General features: G+C 50.7%; 1 protein-coding gene and 1 long non-coding RNA gene across 5 annotated transcripts in view; one reads left to right on the top strand and one right to left on the bottom strand.

Moving 5' to 3' along the window:
- LRRC75A (leucine rich repeat containing 75A) overlaps nucleotides 1–27,529 on the bottom strand; it is a 47,064-nt gene extending 19,535 nt beyond the window's left edge. The window contains exon 1 of the mRNA XM_037068901.1: nucleotides 27,148–27,529. Coding sequence (XP_036924796.1) covers nucleotides 27,148–27,399 — 252 coding nt within the window. The 5' untranslated portion in view covers nucleotides 27,400–27,529. The remainder of the gene's footprint in view (nucleotides 1–27,147) is intronic.
- On the top strand, nucleotides 733–12,226 carry LOC119002806 (uncharacterized). Of its 4 annotated transcripts, XR_005069807.1 has the most exons (4): nucleotides 2,056–2,141; nucleotides 9,796–9,889; nucleotides 10,454–10,702; nucleotides 12,111–12,226. It is a non-coding gene; the product is annotated as an uncharacterized LOC119002806 (long non-coding RNA). The 4 variants fall into 4 exon arrangements; XR_005069809.1 differs by lacking the exons at nucleotides 2,056–2,141; nucleotides 12,111–12,226 and adding an exon at nucleotides 733–826 and having other exon boundaries at nucleotides 10,454–11,696; XR_005069806.1 differs by lacking the exon at nucleotides 12,111–12,226 and having other exon boundaries at nucleotides 10,454–11,696.
- Nucleotides 27,530–27,858: the final 329 nt, after the last annotated feature.

Here is a 27,858-nt window from a genome sequence, read left to right on the forward strand (position 1 = left end):
CCCTGGCCCTCAGTGAGGCTCCCTATGGATGCAGGGGCAGCTCTGTGTGGCAGTGCAGAGGGGCCCAGGAGGGGGCAGCTGGCCCTGTGCCCGCAGCTGGTCTCTAGGAGAAGGAGCAATATGCGGTCCGAGGCAGGGCCCTGGACTTGGAGAGGGCGCCCGCCTCAGGGGCGCAGCACCGGGCAGTGTCTGAGGGGACAGCTCCACATCTAGGCAGCAGCTAGGGTGGAGGGTCACCAGCTTATTTCGACAGTTGCCTGCCTGCCAGCTCCTCTCTTGTTGGCATAACTGAAGATTTTAGATCCAGGATATCACTTATTTTTAAAAAAAATATTGAAACAACTCTATTACTAATACAATTTGGCATTTTACGTTTAGGTTTGGACAGATTTGCAAGCCATTGGGACTGAACTGGCATACTGGCGGCTACTGGTGCTCAGTCCTCTCCCCAGGCTGGATGCATACCTGCAGGTTGTGCTCTTGTGCTGCTGGGGAACATCCAGGACCAGTCCTCCCTTCGTGATACACTCAGGGGCGCCTCCTTCCTGAGCTCTCACCTACCTGAAAAGCCTGTAGGTTGAGTTGCTCCTGAAGACGACCTGGCTTGAGAGAAATTTCTTTTAAAGTGCTAAAAAGGCAGTTCTTTGTTCCTCGGCTGCCCTTGGTATTCAGCACTGCACACCACCCTGAGGCTGCCTGATTTTTGGGTCTTTAACTTCTCTATCCAGATACCCATAGGACTGTCTTTGCCAAGAACCTCACACTGCCTCTCCTGGGCAGTCCCAGCACACTGTTCCCTTCCCAGGAGCATCAGCTCAATATCCAGGTAAGAAATACATTTTTGGTCTCTGTCTCATTTGAGGAACCGAAACCCTAAGCTCCCTGGAATTTCCTGAGAAGAGTGACAAAGGCATCTTTTGTCACGTTAAGGAGGTGACTTTTGGAAAGCCTCATCACCTTAAGATGGGGCTGGAGGCCAAAGGACCAACTACTGTGGAGTTCACGAAAATCCACAATAGTGGCAGCATTTCAGGACTTTGCTCATCCCTGGCCACAACCACCAGCCGTGCTGGACATCAGGCACCCTGCCTCAGGTGACCTCTCTCACACCTGCCTGGCCACGGTGGCTCCTGACACGTGCTTTCTCTGAGAGAAGAGAGAAGCCCAAGGGGGGTGCAGTGCGGGGAAGGTGGAATTGGCACTGTTTCTACCCCCAAATCACCAGTCACATGAAAAAGGGGCAGCTGCCTGACTTCCCCATTCATGAGGTCCTCAGACGAAGGAAGAAATGGGTTCTTCCCATTAGCATAGGTAGCTGGTCAGTATCAATAAAAAGAGGGAACAAAGGGAACTAGACATTAAGCATAATAAACGGGGGAGCTGAGTTGGACAATAAGCTGCTTCAGTAGGAAGCTGCAGCATTCACAGGCTCCCATAGGATGACTGCATTCTCCTGCGCCCTCGGGACCTAATCTCGGAAGCGAGCAGGAAGGATTATTGCCCATAAAAGAATGAAAACAGCAGGAGAAACTCCTCTGCTGGGCACATGCTCAGCAGGAACCGAGATGGTGCCCATAAAAGGAAGGGGTCACATCTGGGAAAAAGACTGGATTGGTTAGAGGCTGGGCCAAAGCATTTGAAAGTTAGGTTCACTTGAAAGAGCCCTTAGCCCTTCCCAAGCCTGAGATAACAGGACTAGAGCCTAATAAAGGCCTCTGGATCGGTAACACACATTCGTTCACCTGTTCATTTGTAGTCACCTGGGCCTCGCAGCTGCGTGGGCTTCAGGGGGGATCCAAGCACAGACTGGGCACTGGATATGGCAACACAGCAGCTGCTGAGTGTAGCCAGGAGCAGAGGCTGAATTGGAGTGAACCAATGGTACAGAATTTCTGGACCCTGGCCCTTCTGCTCTCCATGAAGACAAGACTGGAGTTCCTCCACAGTGAGATGGACAGAGATGAGACACTGGGAACCAGGGGGGCAGTCTTTTATTTTTAGTCCAATAAATCCTACTACTACAACTCACCTTCCCGTGCAGGAGTTCCCAGAACCGTTTTTCTTGCAACTCCGTGAAAGGATCCCAATTCCACTGGCAACATCTGATGGCCATGGAGGAATGGGATGAGCCCAAGCTTGTGGTAAGAGCTGGGACCTTCCTTTCCCTGCGCTGGGAGGCTGGGAGGCTGGGAGGCTGGGAGGCTGGGAGGCTGGGAGGCTTTTTCTTCACTGTCTGTCTGTCTTCCCTCTGTTGCTGCCTGTATGTTTTTTGGTGTCTCTTCTCTATTTTCACTCCCTGACTGTTTCAGCTCCAGATCCCAAATTCCTATTGGTCCCACCTTCATGAACATGGGCTGAGTGGCCTTGCCTACTCACCTAGCACCCCCTCAGCTGCCGCCACCCACCAACCAACATTCCCATGGCCTGCCTGGTGTGCAGCGAGTGCAAGGCCCACTTGCAGTCTGCCTACCCTGGGGACCCTATGTTCTCAGCAGCCTGAGAGGCAGCCTGAGCTTCCCTCCTGGCAGCACACTCATGTCCCAGGAGTGACCACTGTGGCCCAGTGAAATGGGAGCTGCCACTTGCAGGCCACCGGTGTGTTCTCAGCTCCTGTTGCAATCACAGCTGCTTGTCTGTGCCCTGGGAGTCGTGCCAGCCCAGGGCGGCCACATTCCCCTAGCTGTGCAGTGTACAGAGGAAATGGTGCCTCCAAGGCCGAAAATTCCCAGAGCCTGGTCCTCATCAGTGCTCCTACAGATACACAGTAAGTAGAGCGCCTCAGGTACAAGTAGTCATGGAAATAGGAAAGTTTATGTTAAAGTAATTGGAAAGTAATGATTTTAAAAGAACCTCCACAAGGGGAAAATAATTTTAAGACTGAATGTTAATTTTCCCCACAACTTTTGTGCCTTCTCATACCCAGGGCTACCCTGAATTTTATGATGTTCCTGGAGAAGGCCGACAGGATTTGCCCTGAGGGCCAGGCATGCTGTATTGGTCTGGCCAGTCCAACTAATCCCTAGGAAGGCTTAACAAGGAGCTGCCCAACCTTACTAGGCCTCTTGGAGGATGGGACTGCTGGGAATGGGAAAGGCAGGGAAACAGTTACTAGCCCAACTATTAAAGGCGAGAGCTTTAGGATGAGGTTTCCCACCAGAGACAGTGGAGGCACTGTCAAGATTGCTCATGTGGAGTCAAGGCCACGTGAATGAGCGGAGTGAGCCCAATTGGCAATGCCTGATCACCACTGCGACTGTTGGTAAATGAAGTTGCCTGCAGGGGACCGGGTGACACTCCACACCTGGGCATGCTGTATTGCCATCTTTGGGAGGGCCTCTGTCCCTGTCAGGGGAGGGGCAAAGCTCAGGCTTTGGGACATCAGAGCTGCCACCAGGTTGCAAGTCCATGCAACAAGGTACTAGACAAAATTGAGGACGCCCATCTCTTCCTGTAGTGACCCAGCTTCCTCCTCTTCTGTAGGAAAGGAAGTCTCTCCCCCAAAGACAACAGGCAATACCACCTCCATCCACAGTACCTCCAGAAATCCCCATTTGGGGTGCATATTCATCAACTGGAAAAAATTTAACCCTGGGTCTCTTAAGGAAAAGGCTTACAGATAATTGGCTTTATGAAACCAAAGTCTGTACTTCTGAAATGCAAATACCTGGTCTTCAAGAACTCTACCTAGGCCATCTTTTAAAATGCAAATTTCTGGGAGGTAAATCTTATCAAGAAATCAAAAGAGAAAAACATCAGTCATTGGAACAAATCAGTTTAACTTTTTTCAGCTGTTCCTTTCTAAATCAGTGGGTTTTACTTTATAATACGTCTCATAGAAGTACATCTCTTAAAAGTATGAGTGTGGCACTGGCTGCTGTGGTTCGCAGGTTTGGTTCCTGGTCAGGGCAGGTGCCTAGGTGGCTGGTTCAGATCACATGCTCCCCACCCGCCTTGGGACTAGTGCGAGAGGCAACCCATTAATCTGATGATTGATCGCTGTTTCTCTCCCTCTCTTTCCCTCCCTTCCCCTCTCACTGGGGTCAATCAGCATGTCCTTGGGTGAGGATAAAAAAACAGTGTATGCTTCTAGAAGTACCAAAATGTGCTTGCCAATCTGAAAAATGCTAATTACTTACTTTTTAGGTAATACAGAATTGGAGTTTGGCCCCTTCCACTCTGTTAAAGGGAAAAGATTTTCCTTTTGCTTTATATTATCCTCCCTACCTGACTCCTCAGAATCTGGCAATTCTTTTTTTAATATATTTTATTTATTATGCTATTACAGTTTTCCCATTTTTTCTCCCATTTATACCCCTCCCCCCTGGATCTACCCTCCCACCAGCATTCCCCTCCCCCCACCTCAGTTCATGTCCGTGGGTTATACATACAAGTTCTTTGGCTTCTACATTGCTTATACTATTCTTAACCTCCCCCTGTCTATTCTGTACCTACTATTTATGCTTCTCTTTTTTTTGAGGGAGAAATTGAGATTTATTATTTTTTTAATATATTTTATTGATTATGCCATTACAGTTGTTCTATTCTCCCCCTTCACTCCCCTCCACCCACACACTCCCTCCCCCACCATTCTCCCCCCCTTAGTTTATAACCACGTGTCTCAAGTTCTTTAGATTCTATATTTCCCATACTATTCTTGCCCTCCCCCTTATCTATTTTCTACCTACTGTCTATGCTATTTTCTGTACCTTCTCCCCCCTTCTCCTCCTCCAACTCCCCTGTTGCTAACCCTCCATGTGTTCTTGATTTCTATGGTTCCACTCCTGATCTGGCTGTCCTCTTGGTTTGCTTTTCTTTTAGGTGTGGTTGTTAATAACTGTGAGATTGCTGTGCTTTCACTGTTAATATTTTTCATCTTCTTTTTCTTATATAAGTCCCTTTAGCATTTCATATAATAAGGGCTTGGTGATGATGAACTCCTTGAACTTGATTGTATCTGAGAAGCACTTTATCTGTCCTTCCATTCTAAATGAAAGTTTTGCTGGATAAAGCAATCTTGGCTGTAGGTCTTTGGATTTCATGACTTGGAATACTTATTTCCAGCCCCTTCTTATCTGTAAGGTCTCTTTTGAGAAATCCGCTGACAGTCTGATGGGTACTCCTTTGTAGGTGACTGTCCCCTTATCTCTTGCTGCTTCTAGGATTCTCTCCTTCATTTTAGTCTTGGCTAATGTAGTGATGATGTGCCTTGGTGTGTTCCTTCTCGGGTCCAACTTTTTTGGGACTCTCTGAGCTTCCTGGATTTCCTGGAAGTCTATTTCCTTTGCCAGACTGGGGAAGTTCTCCTTTATTACTTGTTCAAATAAGTTTTCCACTCATGGCTGTTTCTTTCCCCCTTCTGGTACCCCTATAATCTGGATGTTGGAACGTTTAAAGATGTCCTGGAGGTTCCTAAGCCTCTCCTCATTTTTTGAATTCTCATTTCTTCATGCCTTTCTGGTTGGACGTTTTGTTCTTGCTTCTGGTCTATTCCATTGATTTAAGTCCCAGTTTCCTTTCCATCACTATTGGTTTCCTGGACATCTCCCTTCATTCCAATTAGTTTAGCCTTCATATGTTCCTCTAATTTATGACTATAATCAACCAGTTCTGTGAGCATCCTGATAAACAGTGTCTTGAATTGTGCTTCTGAGAAGCTGGCAATCTCTCGGTTGCTGAGAGTTATGGGCTCTGGGACTTTGAGTTCTTCTTGTGCCATCTTTTGGGCTGTTCGTGCCTGTTCCGTAGCAGGATCAGAGCCCTAAAGTGTTCACTAGAACAGGGCAACTCAGTGGCTGGGTTGTGACGTTGTATATGGGGGCGGGGTCAAAGAGGGACAATGGCTTCCCGTCTGCCGCCTGCTGCCGTGACCCCCACCGGCACCGGCGCCGGCGCCGCAGCCACCACCGTCACCAGGCCCATGCGTTTCGTCCCACAGCACGCGAGTGTGCCACCACCGTCAGCCCTCGCCCCCTGGGGCCTGCATGGTCTGTCTCACTGTGTGTGAATATGCGACCGCGGTCAGTCTGCCCCACACCCTGGGTCCGGGCCACTTGCGCGCCTAGGTCAGGGGATCTGTCCTGCCCGACCCTGTTCCACTGCTGGCTCTGCCCCTCTTACTGTCCCCGTGGAATGATTAGTTGTAGTCGGACTTCCGTATAATTCAATTTTCTGTTTTTTGGCTGTGTCTTTATTCTCCAAACCTTAGTTGTATTCAAACTTGGTTGTGGGAGAAAGCACAGAGTTTCCACCTATGCCTCCATCTTGGCGGAAGTCTCTATTTATGCTTCTTATTCCCTGTACCTTTTCCCCCATTCTCCCCTTCCCCCTCCCTATTGTTAACTCTCCATGTGATCTCCATTTCTGTGATTCTGTTCCTGTTCTAGCTGATTTTTTTAGGTTCAGTTTTTGATAATTGTGAGTTTGTTGTTATTTTACTGTTCATATTTTTGATCTTATTCTTTTTCTTAGATAAGCTGCTTTAACATTTCATATTGTAAGGGCTTGGTGACGATGAACTCCTTTAACTTCACCTTATCTGGGAAGCACTTTATCTGCCCTTGCATTCTAAATGATTGCTTTGCTGGATAAAGTAATCTCAGATGTAGGTCCTTGCCTTTTAAGACTTCAAATACTTCTTGCCCGCAAGCTTTATTTTGAGAAATCGGCTGCTAGTCTTATGGGAACTCCTTTGTAGGTAACTGCCTCCTTTCTTCTTGCTGCTTTTAAGATTCTCTCCTTATCTTGGGTAATGTAATTATAATGTGCCTTGGTATGTGCTTCCTTGGGTCCAACTTTCTTTGGGGCTGAGCTTCCTGGACTTCCTGAAAGTCTATTTCCTTGTCGAGATTGGGCAAGTTCTCCTTCATTATTTTTTCAAATAAGATTTCAATTTCTTGCTCTTTCTCTTCTTCTGGCACCTGTATAATTTGGATGTTGGAATGTTTAAAGTTTTCCTGGAGGTCCCTAAGCCTCTCCTCATGTTTTTGAATTCTTGTTTCTTCATTCTGTTCTAGTTAAATGTTTATTTTTTCCTTCTGTTCCAAATCATTGATTTGAGTCCCGGTTTCCTTCCCTTCACTGTTGATTTCCTCTATATTTTGCTTCATTTCACTTTGCATAGCCTTTACTTCTTCCTCTATTTTGCGAACATACTCAACCATTTCTGCGAGCATCCTCATTACCAGTGTTTTGAACTCTGCATCTGATAGGTTGGCTATCTCTTCATCCCTTACTTCTATTTCTGGAGCTTTGATCTGTTCTTTCACTTAGGCCATATTTTTTTGTCTTGGTGCACCTGTTACATAGTAAGGGGCAGAGCCTTAGGTATATGCCAGGGCACAGCAACCCACATAGCTGTGCTGTGGTGCTGTATGTGGGGCAGGGGTCTGAAAGGGAACAATGCTGCTTGCTTGGCTTTTGGCAGGCTTTCAGTCACTTCCCCTGCTTCTGAAAAGCCAATTGGATCCTTCTGGTGCTGATTCCTTGGTGGGTGGGTTTGTGTATGCTCTTGGATCCTGTGGGTCTCTCCAACGAACTCTCCTATGAGAATGGGAGTTTCTCCTGCTGCCACAACCCCCACAGGTTTTTATAGCCAGAGGTTTTGAGGCTTTATTTCCCTGCACTGGAACCCTGGGTTGCGTGGTCTCACTCCTCAGTTGTTACTCTGGTATTTGCAGGCAAATGTGGGGCCACCTCTTTCACCAGCCACTGCCCCGCTCACCGGGTCCTCCAGCCGCTGCCTTGACGTGTGTCCTCTCCACCCCTCCTATGGGTCTGGATGAATGTTTCTTCTTTAACTCCTTGGTTGTTAGACTTCCATATAGTTCAATTTTCTGGCCGTTCTAGTTGTTTTTTTTGTTTTTAAATTTGTTGTTGTCCTTCTTTTGGTTGTGCAAGGAGGCACAGTGTATCTATCTATGCCTCCTTCTTGGCTGGAAGTTAGAATCTGGCAGTTCTTCATGAGTTAGTCATGGCAGCGCGTGTTTGCAGAAATCCAGTAAGAATCTGTTCCAATTGTGGTTTCATGCACCAAGAATTTCATCAGAATGTCACGTCTGAAAGAGTCATGCCTGAACTCTGGATGCCACCAGAAACCCTTAAGGAATTAAAATGAACTTTTGAAGCTGATTAAAGCCCTTTAGAGACGTAGTTTGGTACCGTGCTTAGTCACATGGTTCATAGCAGTCTTTCCAGGTAAGGAACAAAGGTTGCCTTCCTGAGAGGTGGCAAGAAAGTAACCTCATTACATTTTTGGAGACCTCAAGAACTTGAGTAATTTGCCAAAACCTATAGGTATTACAGACAAAGCCTAAAGGCAACTGTGTGGCTTGGCTTCTCACCCTGTGGGGCTAACTGAAGCTCAATCTGAAGATTCCTTATGAGAACCTGCATGATAAATTGCTATTCTTATTGTGTTTATGCAAATAATCAGGCCAAATTAAGAGTGAACTTAATGTAGTCTTTCTGATAAAAATCAGAGTAATTTTAGGGGGAAAACTGTGTTTTAATAGAAATCATAATGCCCAATTGTAAATATTAGACTCTAGTTTAGTTGACTGTCTTCAAAGTTTTATTTGCCACCTATAAACTGAACTGGTTCCTGAATTCTTCTAGTTTTCTTCAACCCTACAAACTGTTTCATTTGTTATCCTGTCCTTAGACTAGAAATCACTGGGAACTAAACTTTTTTTCTCCTAGCGTATATGCCACACAGAATTCACTTGAGCACCTGATCACATCACCAGAGATGTTCAAACTGCAGACAAGGAGGGTCTGTCAGACTGCCACTGCTTGCTTTCACTGCAGCAAAGCCTTACATCTGGACGTCTTCTCAACTGACAGTCTCACAGTCTCAAACACTTGTTTATGATTTGCTGTGTTCACTAACCTTTGTTTTTTTTTGTTTTCATAGACATACACCTTATTTACCTGATTACTTGTTTACACAGGATTGGCCTCACTTTGGAAGCCCACCTGCATCATCACCTCCTGAAATGAGACTCAGTGGTTTGGCTGAACTGACTTGTTTTCAGGACTAGATGGCTGAGTCGGTAAAGAATGGAGTGGACTATCAGCTTTGCTTCTAGAATGTAAAACTAATTAATTAATTAATTAATAGAGAGGGGAGGGAGGGGAAAAGAAAGGGAGAGAAACATCAACAGGTTGTCTATTGTGTGCCCCCAGCTGGGTATCTGGCCCACAACCCAGGCACGTGCCCTGACTGGGAATTGAACCATCAACCTTTTGCTTGGCAGGCTGACGCTCAATCCACTGAGTCACATCAGCCAGGGCATAAAACTTTATTATTTAAAAAGTGGGGCTTAAGGGATTAAAGCCTTGCCATCTTGAGGCTGCTTTCTCTTTTCTGCCCAAGTGTTTCACACAGAAAAGGCATGCTTTAAGGGAAAAATCTTGGAATGTCCCCCTTAGCCTAATTTGAATTAAGTATGATTAACAAGAGGGCTTCAGAGAGGTGTGACACACCTTTGTCCAAGGAAGCCCCTCCTCAAACTTAACGTGAGACACCAAAGTTAGTCTCAGCCTTTATCACCTGGTTCTTACCTCTCATCAGAACTTTAGTTGCTGTAATTCTCCTCATTTTAGGACCAACCTTTCAACCTTGGCACCTAGAGGTGCCAAACTGTCACCTCTAGAAAATAACAAGAACACAGACTTGTCCAGCGGTGCCAACATGTCTGTCACCTCCCAAGAACAGCAGGTTGACCCAAACTTTACAAAACCCCTTTCCCTCACATGAAGGCTTCCCTTCCCTTTTGCTCTCTCTTCCTTTGGCAGACAGCAAGAATCTCTGGGCCTGGGGACAGGCAGGACTACAGCCCTTGACAGCAGGAAGAAGCACAGAAGATGAGAACTTCAACCATTTACCCTTGTAAGATTACCAGTCCCAGGGATCTTGGTGGGGGAAATGCTAGTTAACTATAACAAAAGGTAGGGAGCAAAGGGAATCAGAAATTAAGCATAATAAATGAGGGAGCTGAGTTGGACAATAAGCTGCCTCACTAGGGAGCTGCAGCATTCATCGGCTCCCTAGGGGGTTGCTGCACCCTCCGCCCTCAGGACCTAATTCCCAAAACAGGCAGGAAGGACCTTACCAGTCATTAGCTGGAATTACCAATGAAGAAATAAAACCATCAGGAGAAATTCCTCAGCTGGGCACATGCGTTACAGAAGCCAAGAAGGTGCAGGGGTGGGTCCTTCTACTTTGAGGCATGTGCAGTAGGAACCAAGATAATGATCAAAAAAAGGTTTCTAATCTGGGGGAAAGACTGGATTGGTTAGGGGGAGAGCCCAGCACAAGCCCATGAAGAACTTGGAAATTGAATGGTTGGTGTGAAAGAGCACCTGGTCCTTCCCAAGCCTGAGATATATAATCAGAGTTTAATGAAGGCTTGGCCCAGTAACACACGTTCATTCACATGCTCTCTCTCTGTAGCAACTATGTGGATCTAGCAGCTGCACAGGCCCCAAGTGTGAGCCTCACAACCACACAGGCTCCATGTGTGTTCCAAGTGCAAGCCTGGCTGGAGCACGAGCAGTAACAGAGGCTAACCTAGCTGGATGGGGACAGAGACTGTCCCAATGACACCAGACTGAACCAATGGCACAGAATTTCTGGACCCTGGCCCTTCTCTGGGCTTGATAAAGACAAGACTGGAGTTCTTCCACAGTGAGATGGACAGAGGTGAGACCCTGGGTACCTGGGGGCAGTCTTTTATTTCTAGTCCAACAAATCTTACCTCAACCTCTCATATGGGAATCCTTGGAACTGCCTTTTTTGCGACTCTGTGAAAAGATCCTGTTTCTACCAGCAAGACTCCATTTCCACTGGCAACACTCTCTACTCTTAGGAGGTCTCAGATTCCTGGGGGGAACCCAGAACCAGTTCCAACTGTCTCAGAGCTGGTGGAGGTGCCTCCCAGACTGTCTGCTTGTGTTTGTTTTCAGCATTTTTCATCTTTTTTTGGTGTGTCTTTGGTACTTTTGGGGAAGGCACACAGGAGGCTACCATACTATTTTAAACCTCAACAACTCCCCTTCCCTTTTAACTCAAGGTTTTAAACCCATTCCCAGAAGTAAGGCCCTTTAGGAAATTAGCTTGTATTTGTTTCTGTCCTCCAGGCACAACTACACAGTTTCTGCAACACTGCAAGGCAAGGAGGGAGGCAGCAAACTCTGAATATTATCCAGCGAAGGTGGATAGCTTCAATATTGAAACCACCAGAGCCAGAATGCACAAAGCTGCTTATGAGGTTGTAGTCAAACACAGCCCACCAGAAGGAAATTAACTAGTTCAGAGGGCAAGAAGGAGGCAGAACAGGCTTCTTTTTCTCTTGGTGGATCTAGAACATCACAGGCAGCTCCTCCTGAGGGAGGGGACAGTCTGTAGAATACTGGCCTTAGCTGAGTGACTCAACTCTGTGCCCATTTCCCCATGACATTTTGGCTTGCCTTGGGGGTAGGTGGGGATGGGAGAGTTCCCAGGGGAGGGAATAAAACTGTCAGGTGCTGTTAAGGAGATGCAGCCCCAGGAAGTGACCAGGGAGAGAAGCCAGATGTCTCAGAATGAAGGGGCCTGGTGCAGATTCTAAGCAGCTGCTGGCTGAATGAAGACAATAGCTTCTTAGGAAGGAGGGCAGAGTCTTTTATTTATTTTTTTAAAGATTTTATGTATTTATTTTGAGAGTTGGAGGAAGGGAGGTAGAGGGAGGGAGAGAGAGAACACTGATTGGTTGCCTCCTATATGCACCCTGACCGGGGATTGAACCTGCAACCCAGGCATGTGCCCTTACAGAAAATCAAACTAGCTATGTTTTGCTTTGTGGGATGATGTCCAACCAACTAAGTCAAACTAGTTAGGGCAGGAGGGCAGAATCTTAAAAGTGACATGAGGAACAGAGGTGACATCTGCAGTCAGTGTACACACGGAACACCAGAAACAGGTATAGGAGACTATGCGGTGGCCCCCAAAAAGACATGTCTGAACCCTAGTCCCTGGAACCTGTGCATGCTACCTTATTTGGGAAAGGGTCTTTGTAGATGTGATTAAGTTAAGCATCTTAAAATGAGATCACCCTGGATTGTCCTGGCAGGCCCTAAATCCAGGTGTCCTTATAAGGGGCACACAATGACGACCCAGAGGAGAAGGCGATACAAAATTCCTCCAGAAATTGGAGAGATCCAGCAGCCATAACCACTAGGAGCTGAAAAGGCAAAGAAAGAAATCTCCCCTACAGCATCTGGGGGAAGAGGGGATCCTCTGGCACCTTGATTTCAGACTTCTGGCTTCAGAACCGTGAGAGATTAAATTTCTGTTGTTCTATAGCACTGATGTGGTGGTCATTTGTTATGGCCACCCTAGGAAAGTAATACACCAAATGGAAATAGAGGAGGCATTTTCCTCAGGGAATACACCAGGGAGAAAAGGTCAGGGCAAGTGGGCTTGAACCCCTCCCCTCTGGCAGTGCTGACCTCAGCCGGGAGCACAGCTGTGGAAAACCAAGAACTGCTTTTGTGAGAAATGTACATGCTGTCTCATCGGCCCTGGTCCTCTGGGTACATGTAGCCCCATCATACTCTCCTTCGCTCTTTGCTCCCAGAGGCGGGTCTGGGCTAGTCAGAAAGGATTCCTGTAAGGACCCTCTGCCTGAAGATGGTTCCCAACTCAATACAAGAAAGAACAGTTAAAAACGTGGTAAAGGGAATTCTGATACATGTAACAAGGATGAACACTGAGGACATTATGCCAAGGGCAATAAGCCAGACACAAAAGGACTAAGGCTGTATGACTCCACTTACATGAGGTACCAAGAGTAATCAAATTCATAGAGGCAGAAAGCAGAGTGGTGGTTGCTGGGGGGGGGGGGATGGGGGGGTTAGTGTTTAACAGGCACAGCTTCAGTTTGGGAAGATGAAAAGAGTTCTAGAGATGGATGGTGGTGATGGTGCACAATAATATGAATATACTTAATGTCACTGAAATGCACACCTACAAGTGGTTAAAATGGTAAATTTTATGTTATATATACTTTATCACCATTAAAACAAGTGGTGAGCTCACGGTCATTGGAAGTAGGTAAACAGTGGAGAGATACCATTGCTCAGCCCTGCTTTGGCAGGGAATTTCTGTATGAAGAGGAAAGGTAACCACTTAAGGCACCTTCCTTGGGTTCCCTGTGATTCTCGTCATTGGCGTGGCCTTGGGTGCACATCCCAGAGCCAAGGGTGTGGGGGTGTACGCCATGCAAGAGGATGCCCCTAAACAGATGCAGGGGGTAGGGCCCTGAGGACAGGAAGAGCAGGGAAAGAAGGGAGAGAATCAAGAAACAGAACCTAATCCACCGATGAAGCCACCTGGGTGCAGGAGGAGGAGAAGTGGGGGTAGAGGCAAGTGAAGACTGGAGAGAGGAAAAGTCACTTGTACCAGAGGATGTGGGCTGAGTTCACCCACTGGCAGTGACACTTGGAGTTCAAAGGCCCAAACAAGCATCTTCCTGGGCTCAGTGGCTCTCAAGAGCAAAACTGCTTCCTTGGTTACTAGATGTCCTTAATTCAGAAAGGGGCGAATTAAAAGAAACCAAGAGATACTGAAGTAAATCAAGCTCAGATAAATTTAGGAATGTATAACTGGCATTTCATTCATGTGTAACATTTAAGAGAATTCTCATATTCTCTTAAGAGAATTAGAGAATATCAGAGTTCCCACAGATTAGCCTTGCAATTCCAATTTAAAACAGATAATTGAGTCATCCACTTCAGGCTTATGATTTTAAGCAGAACATTGAAAGAGGATCTGGCTGAGTTTGTGACAGTTTTGAGATGTCTGAGAGGACTTATAATTCACCCTACTTATACACTTAATTTGTTAGATTTTAAGAATTGTTTTAAGAACTTGGAATTTTAGGATGGCTATTTATGAGCTTAAGAAAACAACATACATTAAATTTGTAAAAATCTCTAAGATATTTAAAGACATTTAGTTAAAGTTATAAACACTCCCACTCTTAAATGTAACCATTGAAATCAACTATATTCAAAACCAGAATAATGAAATTTGTAGGTTAAACTTAAATTCTTGGGGAAACATTAGACACCAATTCTACTACACACCAATTACACTTAAATTAAAAAAACCCACTTCAGTATGCTGAACAGTAACAGAAAACCCAAGCAGCCCTAAGGTGTCTGTGTGAATGTGGGGTGTGTGTGCACACAGACACACAGGCCCAGGAACACCACAGGAAACCTCCCAGGGACTCGGGCAGCTCTGATTCTGTGGGTGGAGAGCACGCTGCGCCAGGGCAAGGAGGGCTGCTGACTTTAAGGTCCTGTGGCCTGCAGCTCATGACATTAGGCAGCAAAGCAAACCTGAAGAAGTCAGAAAGCAACCCTGGCCCTGCCCTGCAACACCAGAGCAGGGCCTGAGGTGTCTGGGGTGGGCAGTACTCTGCCCAGGGCTGCAGCCTTTGATGCTGCTTTTCGAGCCGTGAGCCCTGGGCAGCTGTGTGCCCTGGGCAGGCTGACTCAGTGCCCCCCATCCCTAGCTACACAGAGCTGACAGCACCCATGGGGACGCCCAGGGCACACGGCCGGAGAGGGCCGAGTTGAAGAGGTCAGGTAAAGAAATGGCTGGTGGAGGTGACTGCCCACCCACTGCCCCCTGCAGTGAGGGGCACTGGGGTTTGGTGGTCACATCTAAGGATTGCTGTACCCCCAGGGAGGAGGTGACTCCAAGGTCACTGAGCCCCTATAGCGTTTTGAAGCCAGGTGTCCTGGAAGGCTGGCCTGCCTTTATTTTGACAAGTGCTTGCGCCAGACCTGCCTTCCCTGGCAGCTCTGCTCAGTGAAAGGATTCATGGTTGTGTTGTTTGTATTTCAACTTTGAAGTCTTTAAAAATGACATCCTCTGAAAGAAACAGGCTTTTGGAAACAGATGCCTGGCTGTTGCCAAGTTTGATTTAATTAAAATCCAAGAAACAGCATCAGCAACAAACAAATACCAAAAGGATGCTTTCTCTTAAAAAGAAAATAAGGTCAGCGGGGAGGCTCAGCAGTCTGAGGAGGGTTTGGTCTGCTCCCTGGGACCACAGCTCCACCCGACTCTGCTTAGGTCACTATGTGGTCCCGGGCAGGCACTCCCTGCAGGCTGCAGCCACCCCTCCGTATGAGGATGTACAACTCGTTGTTCCTGAAGTGTGAGCAGAAAGTGGGAGAAGGGCATCTCGAACCAGAAGTTTGGAACACTAGAAATTCAACCAATATCCATTTCCGCTTTCATCTCAGAATTTTCAGCTACTGTGTTTTACGGTTCAATGAAAAGGCAGTGGCATTTGCAGTACTTCCCAAACTTACTTCTCAAGCCCACTTGGAGCTCCTGTCACAGCATCTCGCAGGGCTGGGACTCTCCTGCAGGAAGTCCCCAAGGTCCCTGTGCTCCTACATTCCATGAATTCTCAGCACTTATGATCCATCCCAGAGCTCTCCTGATTGCTCTGCTTGGGAAAAAACCAGAATCTGTTGTTTATGCCTTCCAGTGAATGCACTTAAGCCTGTTTGTCCCTCTCTGTGATAACTCTGTCCATTTCAGATGAGAGGTTTGATGTCCCTGCCGAAGGAACTCTTGGGTCATGACAACGAGGCACAGCAATGATTCTGGGGCTCCTTCAGCTCCCCAGCAACCTGCTTCCCAAGAAGAAAAGCCATTTCTCAGAGTGAGAAGCTGAGCACTTAAGGGCCATCTCATGCACTGAACAAGTGACAGGGACAGGTGGGCCCAGAGCTCCTAGAAGCTCCTAACTCTATCTCCCCCAGCTACCAGACCTTGGGGACAAGCATATTATTAGTCAGGGTTCTCCAGAGAAACAGAACCCATTGTGCGTGTGCGTGTGCGTGTGTGTGTGTAGGCGGAGAGGAGGAGGGAGAGGGAGAGAGAGAGAAATACCGATGTAAGGAATAGGCTCATGAATTTGGGACAGGGAGAGTCTGAGCCTGAGGTCTGCAGGGTGAAGATGTAGGGAAGAGCTCATGGTGCAGTCTCAGATCTGGAGGCATTTGGAGGCAGAACTCCTTCCAGCTTCTTTGAAGGCCTTCATTCGATTCAGTGGTGATGCCCCCCAAATTTTGGAGGGTCATCTGCTTTACTCAAAGTCCAATGGTTTAAATGTTGATCTCATCTATAACGTGCCTTTGCAATGGCACCCAGACTTGTGTGCAAACAGAAACTGGGTACCACAGCCTGGCCAAGCTGACACGTAAAAATTAACCATCCCAACAAACAAAGGGTCTCTGCCACTTTAAATCTCTAGGTCAGAGGCAGGCCCAGGCAAAGCCTCAACTAGTCTGGGTGAGCAGAGATGAGTCACCCTGGAGAAGGGATCCAGCTTGCTCCCTACTCTGGGCCTGGAAGCTGTGATAGAGGAGGGGTGGGGGGGCGGGGCAGGAGATTCTCAGGATCCCTGACTGTGGGCAAGGCCTTGCATGTGCCTCTGGGCCCAATTTCCCCCAAACCTTTTAAGTGAGAACCAGTGAACACAATGGCCTGTCACTAAGGAGCTTTGTGCCATTCTCTAGGCAGCAGGGCAGGCAGGAGCTGGCCCAGGAAGGGAGCCACAGGGGGACAACCCAGGCAGGTAGCATCCTCCCCATCTTCAAGCCTTGTTCTTCAGGGCCTTGTTCTCCTGCAGTTGGAAAAACAGGGGCCACACCAGCAGCAGCAAGAAGGAACTAGCGAGACTTAAAGAAGGAACAAGAGGTTGACAGCTGTGTCCTTGGGCAGGGCAGGGACCTCTGCCTGGTTCCTGGAAGGTCACTGAGTTTGTCCACAGGTTCCAGGGACCCTGGGAGGTGGGGGTGGGGTGGGGGTGGAAGTGGGTGAGATAACAACGAGCAAAGCCATAGGCCCGGTGAAGGCCCAGGGCTTGCTGGCAGGGTCCTAGGCCTCTCCTTCCATACCAGCATCCCTGCATTCTGCCCACAAGGTCTCCCTCAGCAGACCTCTTCCCTCAAGAGGCTGTGGAGGCGGAGCCCACCAGGAGCACTTTGCTCCACACCTGCTCTCATGTTCCCCACCAGCTCCCTTATACCTTCGGGTTCCTGAGCAGTCTTTTGCCAGTTCTCTAAATCAGTTTCCCTAATTCCATCCACATTCCCCCTCTCCTTTTCAGGCCTGCCTCCCCTGGGTCCCCCTCTTTAGAACATGTCAACACTGACTGCAGCCTTCTCGCCAAAGGGCCCCTTTCCTTTCCTCCCATTTCACCAGGAAACAGGATGGGCAGATCCAGGCCTCTTGGACCTCTGAGGACATGAAACCCCAGTGCTGCCCATCTTCTGGTGGCTGGGACCCAGACTGCCAGGACTGAGCCAGTCAGACTGCCACGTACGAGGTGGTCAGGTAGCCTGCTGAAAGGTGGGATGGCCGGTGCAGCGCCTGGTACAGGTGGGCCTAGTGCTCATCCTGTGTTTACCCCTCTGTAGCTCTTGCTTACCCCTGCTAGCTTCCACACCTGGTGGGAAGTGACGTCCCTATGGGAAGGCCATTAGGTGCCTTAACTAAGAGATTATCAACTAGACTCAGCTAGCACCTCCCAGACACACTGAGTGTGCTGTAGGCCTTTCCCCCAGAACACAGGGCTTGAATCTTCAACAACTGCATCCTGGCAGGTGCCACAGAGGAGGATAAGCCCGAGGCTGCCATCTCGGCAGGTGTCTGAGTGTGGGTGGGGCCAGGGTCAGGCACTGCTCATGGGTGGCACCACTGACCAGACAGGCTGGGCTTGGCCAGGCAGCCTGATGCTCAGCAGAGGAACAAGGAATGGCCGCTCCAGCCCTGCTGGGAACTTGGGGAACAGGTCCCTGGGCAGTGGGGCAGGCAGTTCCATCTAACCTCCAGCAGAAATGAAAATTGGGAAGATAGGTTTGGTTTCCAACAAGGATTCCTCTGGGGCCACAAAGCCCTCCCTTACTGGCAGCACTTGAAGGCTCTGCCTTCCTCCACCCCCCACCCCTACCCCCTTGGTCTATAATACAGCCTTTCCCAAGGCCTGTCCTGTCCCCCCACCCCCTGCAGGGTCTTAGGTGAGGCAGAGGTAGAGGATGAGGGGCCAGGCAAGGAGCGGGGTGCAGTGAGGGTGGGGCTACCAGGTGAGCTGGGACCAGCTGGCTGTGGTGAGGCTTTGTGGGGCTGCACAGGTATAGGTGTGGGCTGTGTCGGCCCCTATCTGCCCACAGCACCACTCTTACTACTCTGTGGGGCCTGAGTCCTGTGTGCCAAGAGACAGTGACTGTATTTATACAGCTCAGAGCAGCGGGTGCTGTAGAGTCCCAGGCTGCCAGTTCCTGCTCTCTGCAGGTGCACGGTGTGCTGGAGTGAGGAGGGTACCCTGCAGGCCTCCTCAGATAGGCTGTAGTTACAGGAGAAGGCTCCACGGGGACAGCGGCTGAGGTAGGGGCAGGGGGGCCTGCTGGGGGCACAGAGAGAGCTGGGGCTTCCTGCAGGGCAAGGGGGAGCCCTGGGCTGAGGGTATGGGGGGAAGAGAGACAGGTCTGAGCATCACAGCAGCTTAGAGGGGCCATGCAGGGAAGGTGAGACAAAGCCCCTATGGGGGTGGGGGGGTGACTCCCTGTAGCTCCCAGACCCAGTGCCTATGCCTATTTAGGAGGGTGCACAGCAGCTAGCGTGGGCTGTGTGCCTGCACCACCCCCAGACCACTATCCCCTACTGCCACTGTCCTGGCTGTTTGCCCAGCCTGGCCACTTGGCATCCGTCAATGGCAGAGCGGGAGCTGACCGGCCACAGTAGGCTCTACACTCACTCCTGTCTACAGCACCAGCTGCCACTCTGATCCATTCTAGAAAGAGCACCAGGATAGGCTCTGCTTTCTCCACTTCTTCTTGGTGCCACCCACCCCTCGGGCACCCAGGAGTGCCAGCCAAGTGAGAGAACCAAGTACTCCTACAGCCAGGCACCTGAAGCTCTGCCTGCACGGGGAGGTCTGGGTCTCGGTGGGAAGGAGAGGCTCGAAGCTGGGGTAACATGAACACTGAGTGAGCCCTCAGGGCAGGGTATCTGGAAGACGGGGGAGAACTGGCAACCTCCGCAGGTCAGGGAGGGTTACGAGGCAGGCAGACCGCAGGGCTGCGGACATGTCTGTTCGCCCCAGATACCCACATGAAGGACCCATGGCTCCCAGGACGACACGGACCTCTGTCGGTGCCGGTCCTGGCTCTTGCACTGTAACTTACGGTGCCACGCAGGCCCCCCAGGTCTTCTGCTCTGGCCTCTGCCCCTGTGTCATGTGACTACACTCCTCTGTCAGACACCCTTGTCGCTAGGGCTTCTGTCAGCAGGACAGGCTGGCCTCTGCAATAACCAGTACGTGGGGTATGTGGTGGGTGGTGGCCACAGAACCCCTGGGGGCCGAGTCCCTGTGAAGCCCCTCCCGTCATCCTGGCTCCTACACTGGCTGGGGCCCAGGGAGTGCCTCACAGCACAAATGTGAATCCAGCTCAGAGCCTGGAAGAAATAACCAACTCACCCAACACGGGAATCAATGCCTCTTTCTGAAAACACGGCTGGCTGATGGGACCTGCGTGGCGGCAGGGAGCTCAGTGGTCATCCCGGCCACCCTCCCCTTCAATTTTTAGATGGGAAGCTGAGGCCAGTGAAGGGAAGGGGCTGGGCAAGTTCAGGGCTGAGCTGGTTCCCAGTGAAGGCAGCCACAGCCACAAAGCCCTCACTGTGGGCCACGTGGAGCTCGGCCACTGGCTCTGGCTGCTGGAGCCTCACAGTCCCCTCCGTACAGTAAGGGACAATGGCTACCAATGCTCTTCCTGTCTGGTTGCTGGCTGCCTCCCTGGAGCCTGGAACAGTGCCTGGAAGAGCAGGCACAAGACTGTGGATACATTCACTGAATTCCTAAAGTCTTAGTCTCGCTCATCTGTATTTTCTCATTTTCCTATAGTTGTGCAATGCTTTTATATTACAAAAACCTGCCACTTTTACTTTAAGAAATACCTTGCCAACCTCACAAGATTATTTAAGGAGCAAAATACAAACAAGAAAATGCTCTTTGGACTGGAAAGCAGCCTGCAGATGGGAAGGGCATCTCCAATGACTGCTCTTTCCCCAGGGCATTGGGCCAACACTAAATAACCAGGATGGGCAGGGTCCCTTCCCAACCACCTCCTATTTCTTCCACTTTCTCAAGGGCCCATTGCTCCTCCCATCTTTTTGCTTTGGAGGCTGAGGCAGGGGGTGTGGTGGGCTGAGTGTAGAGGGAAGCTGATCAAGGATAGGCAAACTAATAAGAGATGAAAAGTTGATTCTCACCCAAGGGAAGGGAGAGAAACAGAAATACACAGACATGAAGAGAAGCCACAGGAAGCGGTGGGGAGACAGGCAGAATGATAGGCGTGGACCAAAAAGGGGCAGGATAGGGGCATCTCTCGAGGTGGGCACCGACCTCAGACCCCAGGCAGCATGGCCCGCTCTGCAGGCAAACACACCCAGACCCTTTCCACATTGGCCAGCTCCCGCACCTATCTTGGTGGAGATAAAGTTGGAAACATCAAAATGCCACATCTCTTTGAGCAGCAGCCATTGGCAGGGCACCACACAGCTAGAGCAACCAGGAGTTTGAGCTAATGAAAGTTAAAAAAAATAAAAATAAAAAGCTGGGAAATGCTCCCAGAGAGGCACATGGCACTGCTCGAGCCGGTGGGTGGGGTGGGGAGGACTGCAGGCGCTGTGACTGGGAGAGGGGGGTGCCAAGGTTGCCATTCTCACTAGAACAGCCAACTCTTCAGTGACAGTGAGCCCCAGATGCAGCGACCGAGTCTGCTGTTTTAAACAGGGGGCCCTTCCTACACTCCCACTTCTCCCAGTAAGAAAGGGTGTGATCCAGACAGAAGGGAGGGGGCAGAGAGGGCATGTGTATGTCATTTCTCTCATATGTCACCCACAGTGCTGCTCCGGCCGGGGCCGGTGGCTGCCCCAGAACCCCACTTTGGGGAGGAGATCTCCTCAAATATTGATCCTACCCTTGGGCATCCTGATGGGGAAGCCAGAGAAAGATCCTAATCATCTGCATCACCCTTCTGCAAGGTGGTTCTCCGGGCAGGAGGTGTGTGGGGTGCAGAGAGGAGCCACTAGAACACTGAGCCTGGGGAGGAGTGACAACACCCACTCTGTGGATTTCAGGAAGGCCAACCTGGTCTGTGGCTGGGCGCGAAATGTGTCAGTCTGAGCCAGAGCCCACTGGCTCCTGAGGGGCAGAGGCAGCAGTTCCTGAGAAGTTTAAAACCATCCAGTAAGAATTTCTTGAAAACCCACTGTGCCCAGCATGGAATCTACAGCCTCTGCCCCAGAAAAGTGTGCAGAGAAATGACACAGCATTAGGTGAAGGGGAGGGTATACAACTCTCCACCGAGGAGCATGCATGGCAGGGGTGTCTATGGAGAGACCCCAGTTTATTTCAGGAGCTCTGAAGAAAGAGCAAAGCAGGTTCTGGTCATGCCTGAAAAGGTGGACATTTGTTCCAAAAGAAAGCCCCACCCACCAGACCTAAAGCCAGGAGAGATGGCCCAGCACCAGGCCATGCGGTCACACCTGGCCATATAGAGCCTGCTGTGTCCCTGGCCTTAGAAACCAGTGAAGCAGGTCCTGGCCCTGTTTTCCTTCTGCATCTTTATCACTGGAAATGCCTGTGCCCAGCCCAGTCACAAAGCAGTGGATTTTAAAAAAGGCTTCTCTCTGTGCATGGAATGAACATGATTCCATGTAAGCAGCAGAACAGAACACTGAGGCCAGCCTCCTCTGGCAGGCCCCAGACCCTCCCACCACCTTGGCAGAGGCCCCAGACCACACCTGCCAGATGGGATCCCCGAGGTGCCCACGGAGGCTGGGCACTGTGCCATCTCTCTATCCAAGAACACCACCACCTGACAGGCTGCCGGGAACAGCCAAGCCTCTTGGACCTTGCTCCCAGAAATCCAACCACACCAAGGGCAAATGTGCCAGGCCCCATAGCCACACTGACACGTCTGGTGAGGGTGCCCCTCAGCACACAGCTATGGCCTGGGGGCCAAATGCTTTCTGAGTGCCCACTCAGACACACATCTGCATGGCTCAGATTTACTAAAGACTGTTACAGGCCTGTGGATGTTCAATACAATGCCACAGACAATGGCTGCCATGGTGTCTCCACCCTCAGGAAGCCTAGGACTTAGCCCGACAAACCAAAGGGGCATCAGGGGAGTCTATCTATGGATAACGAAATGCTACCCAGTGTGGTAAGGACCCAAAAGGCAACTGGACTCTGAGCTGGGGGCTGACATAGCCCAGGAAGGTGGCCCTGGAAAGATAAGGGGGGTTCAGCAGGAAAAAGGAAATGCATTCTGGGTGAAGGAAGACTAAGATCAAGACCAAGGCTGGGGGCCTCCCTGCTTGCTGTCTGGTAGCCTGTCAACCTGTTTGCCTAAAGAGCTTTTCATAGGTGAGGTGTCAGAGCAAAAAAAGATGACCTGAAGGGCCATTCCACTCATTTTTTGTCTCTGGGTAGAAAAGGCGGGCCCCATCTCCAGGTCCCCAGGGAGCTTCCAAGTGCTTGTCCGTTATGCAGCCCCCTTTGGGAGCAAGATATCCTAGATCCCAGGGGCAGGGGGAGGTTCTTGTTTGCACTAGCTGATGTGGCTCCTGCTCCCACATGCAGAGTAAAGCCAGTCCACCCACCCTGGCTGTAGCAGACTGAACCAGGAGTCCATGTCCAAGCCACACCACTGGGTGGGGCGGGCAGGCTAACACTGGGCAGTTTTGCCCACTAAGGCTGTGCCATACTGAGTGGCAGTAAACCAACCCAATTGCACCCTCTCTACAGGAAAGCAGGGAGACTACTAAACAGGAGGAAGTGAGCCAGTTCAGCTCAGTGTGTCCTGGGGAAACTGACCCCTTACTCTGGTGCTGCCCGAAACTGGCTGACATCCCCGTCTGGAGATTTGGGGACTCAGACAAACTGTCGGGCTGGCTCTCACTCCTTTTCAGGACTGAAGGTTACCTCTTCCCCAGGGCTCCTCAGAGATAGCAAGCCTGATCCCAAGACTCAGGGAGGGACACCTGGGGAGGCCTGAGGCCTGTAGTGTTAGGGCTGGGGAAGGGGAAAGGCGTGGCCTCTTCCATGCTCAGCTGGATTCTTTTATCCCCATGAGCACCCACTCTGGACAGCTTCAAATCCGAAGTGAGCTTTGCATCCAGACTGAGCCCCAGCCAGGCAGACAGAATCCCAAAGCTCCATGAGCTCAGTCTGAGAAAGGATACCAAGACCTTGATTGTAGCCTGGCCAAACTCAAAGAAGGGCTGATTCTTCTGTTTCTTATCATCTTTGCTGTAAACATGTGTCTTAATTTGCAGAGCCAACGCAGTTTCATACACTCTGTAGCATTTACTCTGCTCAGTATCCTGGACACCCTTTGGGGAATGACGAAACACAACTCAGATTATCTGCTGGGTCCAAGGTTAAAGCAGACTGAGGGTCAGAAGGCAAGCCTCTGAGCTGACCCTTGACCCAGGCTCTTCTCATGATTATATTGTTTCTAAAGGGATGGGGTCGTGCTCTGCTCCTTCAAGGCAGCTTCGGGGCATCCTGCCTGCATCACTGGCCACAGCTCGAGATTGCTAACATTAAGCATGTGACAAGCACGGACAGCTGGAGAGTCTCTAATCAGGGACCCCTGGTCTTAGATTTGAATGAGGGGCATTCAGAAGCAGCAGCAGCAGCAGCCACCACAAACTGCCACACACGATCCTCAGTCTCTGCTTCCATAGCGGGTGGTGGTGTGGTATCAGACCGCAGTATATGCTGAACTTGGGGTTTGTGAACCCTCTGAAATTCTTGCAAGCACATGTATGCTGGTATATTTGTCTGGGAAGAGTGTCTTTTGAGACCTCAAAAAGCTCAAGGACTTCAGGTTAAGACTGCAGGGATTAAAGGTCTCAGTCAACCTCCAACCTTGGGGCTCTGGGCACACATAAACCCTGCAGCCAAAGAGACACTGTCAAACACAGGAGCAAGTGCCCTGCAAATGTGGGAGGCTGTTACTGTCCTGGCTGTCATTACCCCTGCCTGGTCCCCAGTACCCACTCTGTAGGTTCCAGACAACACCACAGTAGGACTGACCACCTGAGCTCTGTACACACCCCTGTCTTTGCCTACTGTGTTACGGAAGACTCTCCCTGGCTCTATCCACAGTGAGGCCCTGGGTGTTTTCCTGTCTCCCAGTGAGTGCTCATCCCCCTTCGGAACACCACCACCTTCAGGCTAGAGAAGGAAACTAGATGGAAAACCACAATTTAGGAGAAAGGACCACTTCAGTGCACAGCACAGACCCAGCTCAACAAGCCCCTGAACAGCCTCGGGGTTCTAGAAAGCCACCTGTCTTTCATGGACATACAGACACCAGGCTGCAGGGCCGCAGGCATGCCTGTGGCTGGCTCTGGAGAGGCCTACAGACCCTGCCCACAGCTGGGGGATAAAGAAGCCAACTTGCAGGGGCAGGGGAAGGGCAAGTTATTCCTCTGTTTACACAAAAAAGGGGAAAGTCTGATTACGCCCATCCTGTCCCCCCAGTCCTGCCACTAAGAAGGCCATCAGGACACCAACAAGACCAGTGTTTCTCAGGAAATGCTCCCTGTCTCAAGGACCCTGTGGGGCCACAGGAACTTATCTCCACAAACCAGGGAGAAGGTCAGCTTCAGCATGTGGAACCACACTCAGCCCAGATGAGCCAGAGGCACCCACAGTGTTGGTCTCCTGTGACCAGCCCTAAAGAACGCTGACTTCACTTTGTTCTTTTCCCCTCCAAGAGGGGCTTGTCTCGTCCCCACCTGTCAGCCCCTCCCCCTTCTGTTTCTCCAGAAGCACCCACCCCGGTGCTGGGGGAACAGCATGTGATCAGTAGAATCTTCTTACTGTCTGGTGTGCAAATGAGATATGATGGTTTGGAAAATCAATTACTCTTTTTTTAAAAGATTTTATTTATTTATTTTTAGACACAGGAGAAGGAAAGGAGAAAGAGAAACAGACATATGCCCTGACTGGGAATCGAACCAGCAACCCTTTGGTTCCCAGGCCCGTGCTCAATCCACTGAGCCACACCAGCCAGGGCTGAAAATCAATTATTCTGTTTGAAAAAGAGTTTCCACAGAGGCCATGCACTGGTCTCTAATTTTTGAAAGACAAAAAGAAATACACATAACTAAAGTTATGTGGTGCATAATGTCATCTTTCTTTGATGATTCAATTCAGAGAAGGCACCTGGGAATCCAGTGTCAGCTCAGGCCTCATTCTGTTTGAAATAGCTTGAGGCGAAGGAGCTGGAAGGAAGTACTCCAAGTCATGAAATCCAAAGACCTACAGCCAAGATTGCTCTATCCAGCAAAGCTTTCATTTAGAATGGTACCGCAGATAAAGTGCTTCTCAGATAAGATCAAATTCAAGGAGTTCATCGTCACCAAGCCCTTATTATATGAAATGTTAAAGGTACTTATCTAAGAAAAAGAAGATAAAAAAATATGAACAGTGCAAGGACAGCAAACTCACAGTTACTAACAACCACACCTAAAACAAAAGCAAACCAAGAGGACAGCTAGATCAGGAGCGGAACCATAGAAATGAAGAACACATGGAGGGTTAGCAACAGGGGAGTGGGAGGAGGAGAAGGGGGGAGAAGGCACAGAAAATAGCATAGATGGTAGGTAGAAAATAGATAGGGGGGAGGGTGAGAATAGTGGGGGAAATACAGAATCTAAAGAACTTGAGACAAGAGGTCATAAACTAAAGGGGGGGAATGGTGGAGGAGGGAGTGTGCAGGAGGTGGAGGAGGAGGGGGTGTGCAGGGTGGAGGGGAATGAAGGAGGGGAATAGAACAATTGTAATGGTATGATCAATATAATATATTTTAAAAAAAGAAATAGCTTGAGGCAAGAGCTGACCCCCTCCCATCCCCACCCCAGGTCTCTGCTCCCCTTTCCCTGTGCAGTGTGCACCTTGGGACCACACACTCCAGGGTCCCAGAAAACTAGATATGAGGAGGGTGAATGCCCCAGAATCAGGAGGGACATGGATCTGAGTAGGTTTTGGAAACTCCTCCCAGGAGGGTGCCTCTATATCTTCTTGTTGGTTAAACTTCAGAAATACCACCTGTGATCCCCTCTCCCATCCACATAAATTCCAAACTGATGGGGTTAGTCTAGCAAGAATATGGGCCTTGGACTCGACACCCCCAAAGCTGTGTGAAGACAACCTATTTGGTGATGCAGGGGGTACACCCTCCTGCCTCTCTCCCACTCAACAAAATCCATGGACCAGACCACCCTTTCCTCAAACGAATTGAAGTAAGGAAAACAAGCCAAAGAGAGGTGGCTGACAGGGCGGGCTGCAGGGCAGCCCTGAAGTAGAAGGAAGCGCCAGATCTTCAGGCAGTCTTTAACTAGTGGGACAGGGACAGGCAGAGGGCAACGCTGGCAGCTTCCTGAAGTTTCTGCAGCCAGATAGTCCCACAGGAAACCAATCCAATTCCCCTCTCCTCTCCAGTGTTCAGTAGGGGCCCATGGCTGAGCACATGTCAAAGTTATTCAGGGGAGATAAAACACTGTCTCCCACCTTAAGCGAAATCTAGAATGCCTCCAGGTGGACAACGACCTAAGGAATGGCATCTCAGCAGCTCCAGGGCCATGCCCTTAGATTCCCTGGGGAAGCTGACAACTATGAATTCCTTGAGGACCTTTGGCAGAGGGTGACTGCCAGTGGGTAGAGAGGAGGAAAGGCACCTTGGCCCAGGCAAGGCAACCCTCCCCGCGTCCCCTCTCCCCAACCATTCCTAGGACCAGCCTTCTCTAAGGAAGAGAGAAGCGGGAACATTATTTCAACAGGTCCCCGGCAGCCCAGCCTTGCCCGGCCATCCTTCCTCCGCCCAGTCCCCTGAGGCCTCAAATTCCGCAGGAGCACCGTGGCACCTGCTGCCAGACCCCGTTCCACCCCCGAGACAGGGGGCCCTGGGCGGTGCCCTTCGGCGTTCCCCAGCCTCCCCGGAAAGGAGCGGGGCGCTCTCGCGGCCGGCGCGCCCCCTCGTCGCGCTCACCTGGCGTAGGTGCTGCAGCAGCATCCCTGCCTCCTCTCGCCGGCCCTGGCGCACCATCCGCAGCAGCTCCTGGACCATGCTAACACGTCTGTGGTAGGGGGGTAGTCCCGCGCCGGCGCCCGCGCGCCCCGCCTTGTCCCCGGCGCGCAGCAGCAGCGACGCCCAGAAGTCCGGCCGTTCCCGGCGGGGACCAGGCGCCGCGCCCGGGCTGCCTTTCTCCGCCAGGCTGCCCTTGGTCTGCCGGGTGCCCATACCGCGGCGTCCGCGACTGGCGGCCCGCCTCCCGGGCTGCAACTTTGGGGGAACTGTTGCGCGCGGGCGGCGCAGGGCGGGGGCGGTAGCGTCCGTGGCCCGCGCTCCCCTCGCTCCGCCCTCCGCGCTCCCCAAGCGCGCTCCCCTAGCGCTCGCCGCCAGCCACCAGCCCCGCCCCGTCCCCGGCTGGGCTCCAGCTCCAGTTCCCGCCCCTGCGCCTGGGCTCTGCGCCGTGGCGCGCTGCTCTCCTTCCCTCCCAGCCTCTTCCCTCTGCTCCTCTCCCGTCCCTTCCCTTCTGCTTTCTGCCCCTCCGCTCCAGGCCGGGGGCAGGCAAGAACCCCTCTGGCATCGGCTCCAGCACTGCGCCCCCTGCGGGTCTCCGTGCCACTGCGCCTCACGGGGAGCAGTGGCGCCGTGGCTACCGGGGCGGGCAGGCCCTAGGAACCATCGCTTGTCCCC

The sequence above is a fragment of the Sturnira hondurensis genome, unplaced genomic scaffold, assembly GCF_014824575.4.
Source record: "Sturnira hondurensis isolate 20B ecotype Veracruz unplaced genomic scaffold, ASM1482457v3 Scaffold0018097, whole genome shotgun sequence".
NCBI lineage: Eukaryota > Metazoa > Chordata > Mammalia > Chiroptera > Phyllostomidae > Sturnira > Sturnira hondurensis.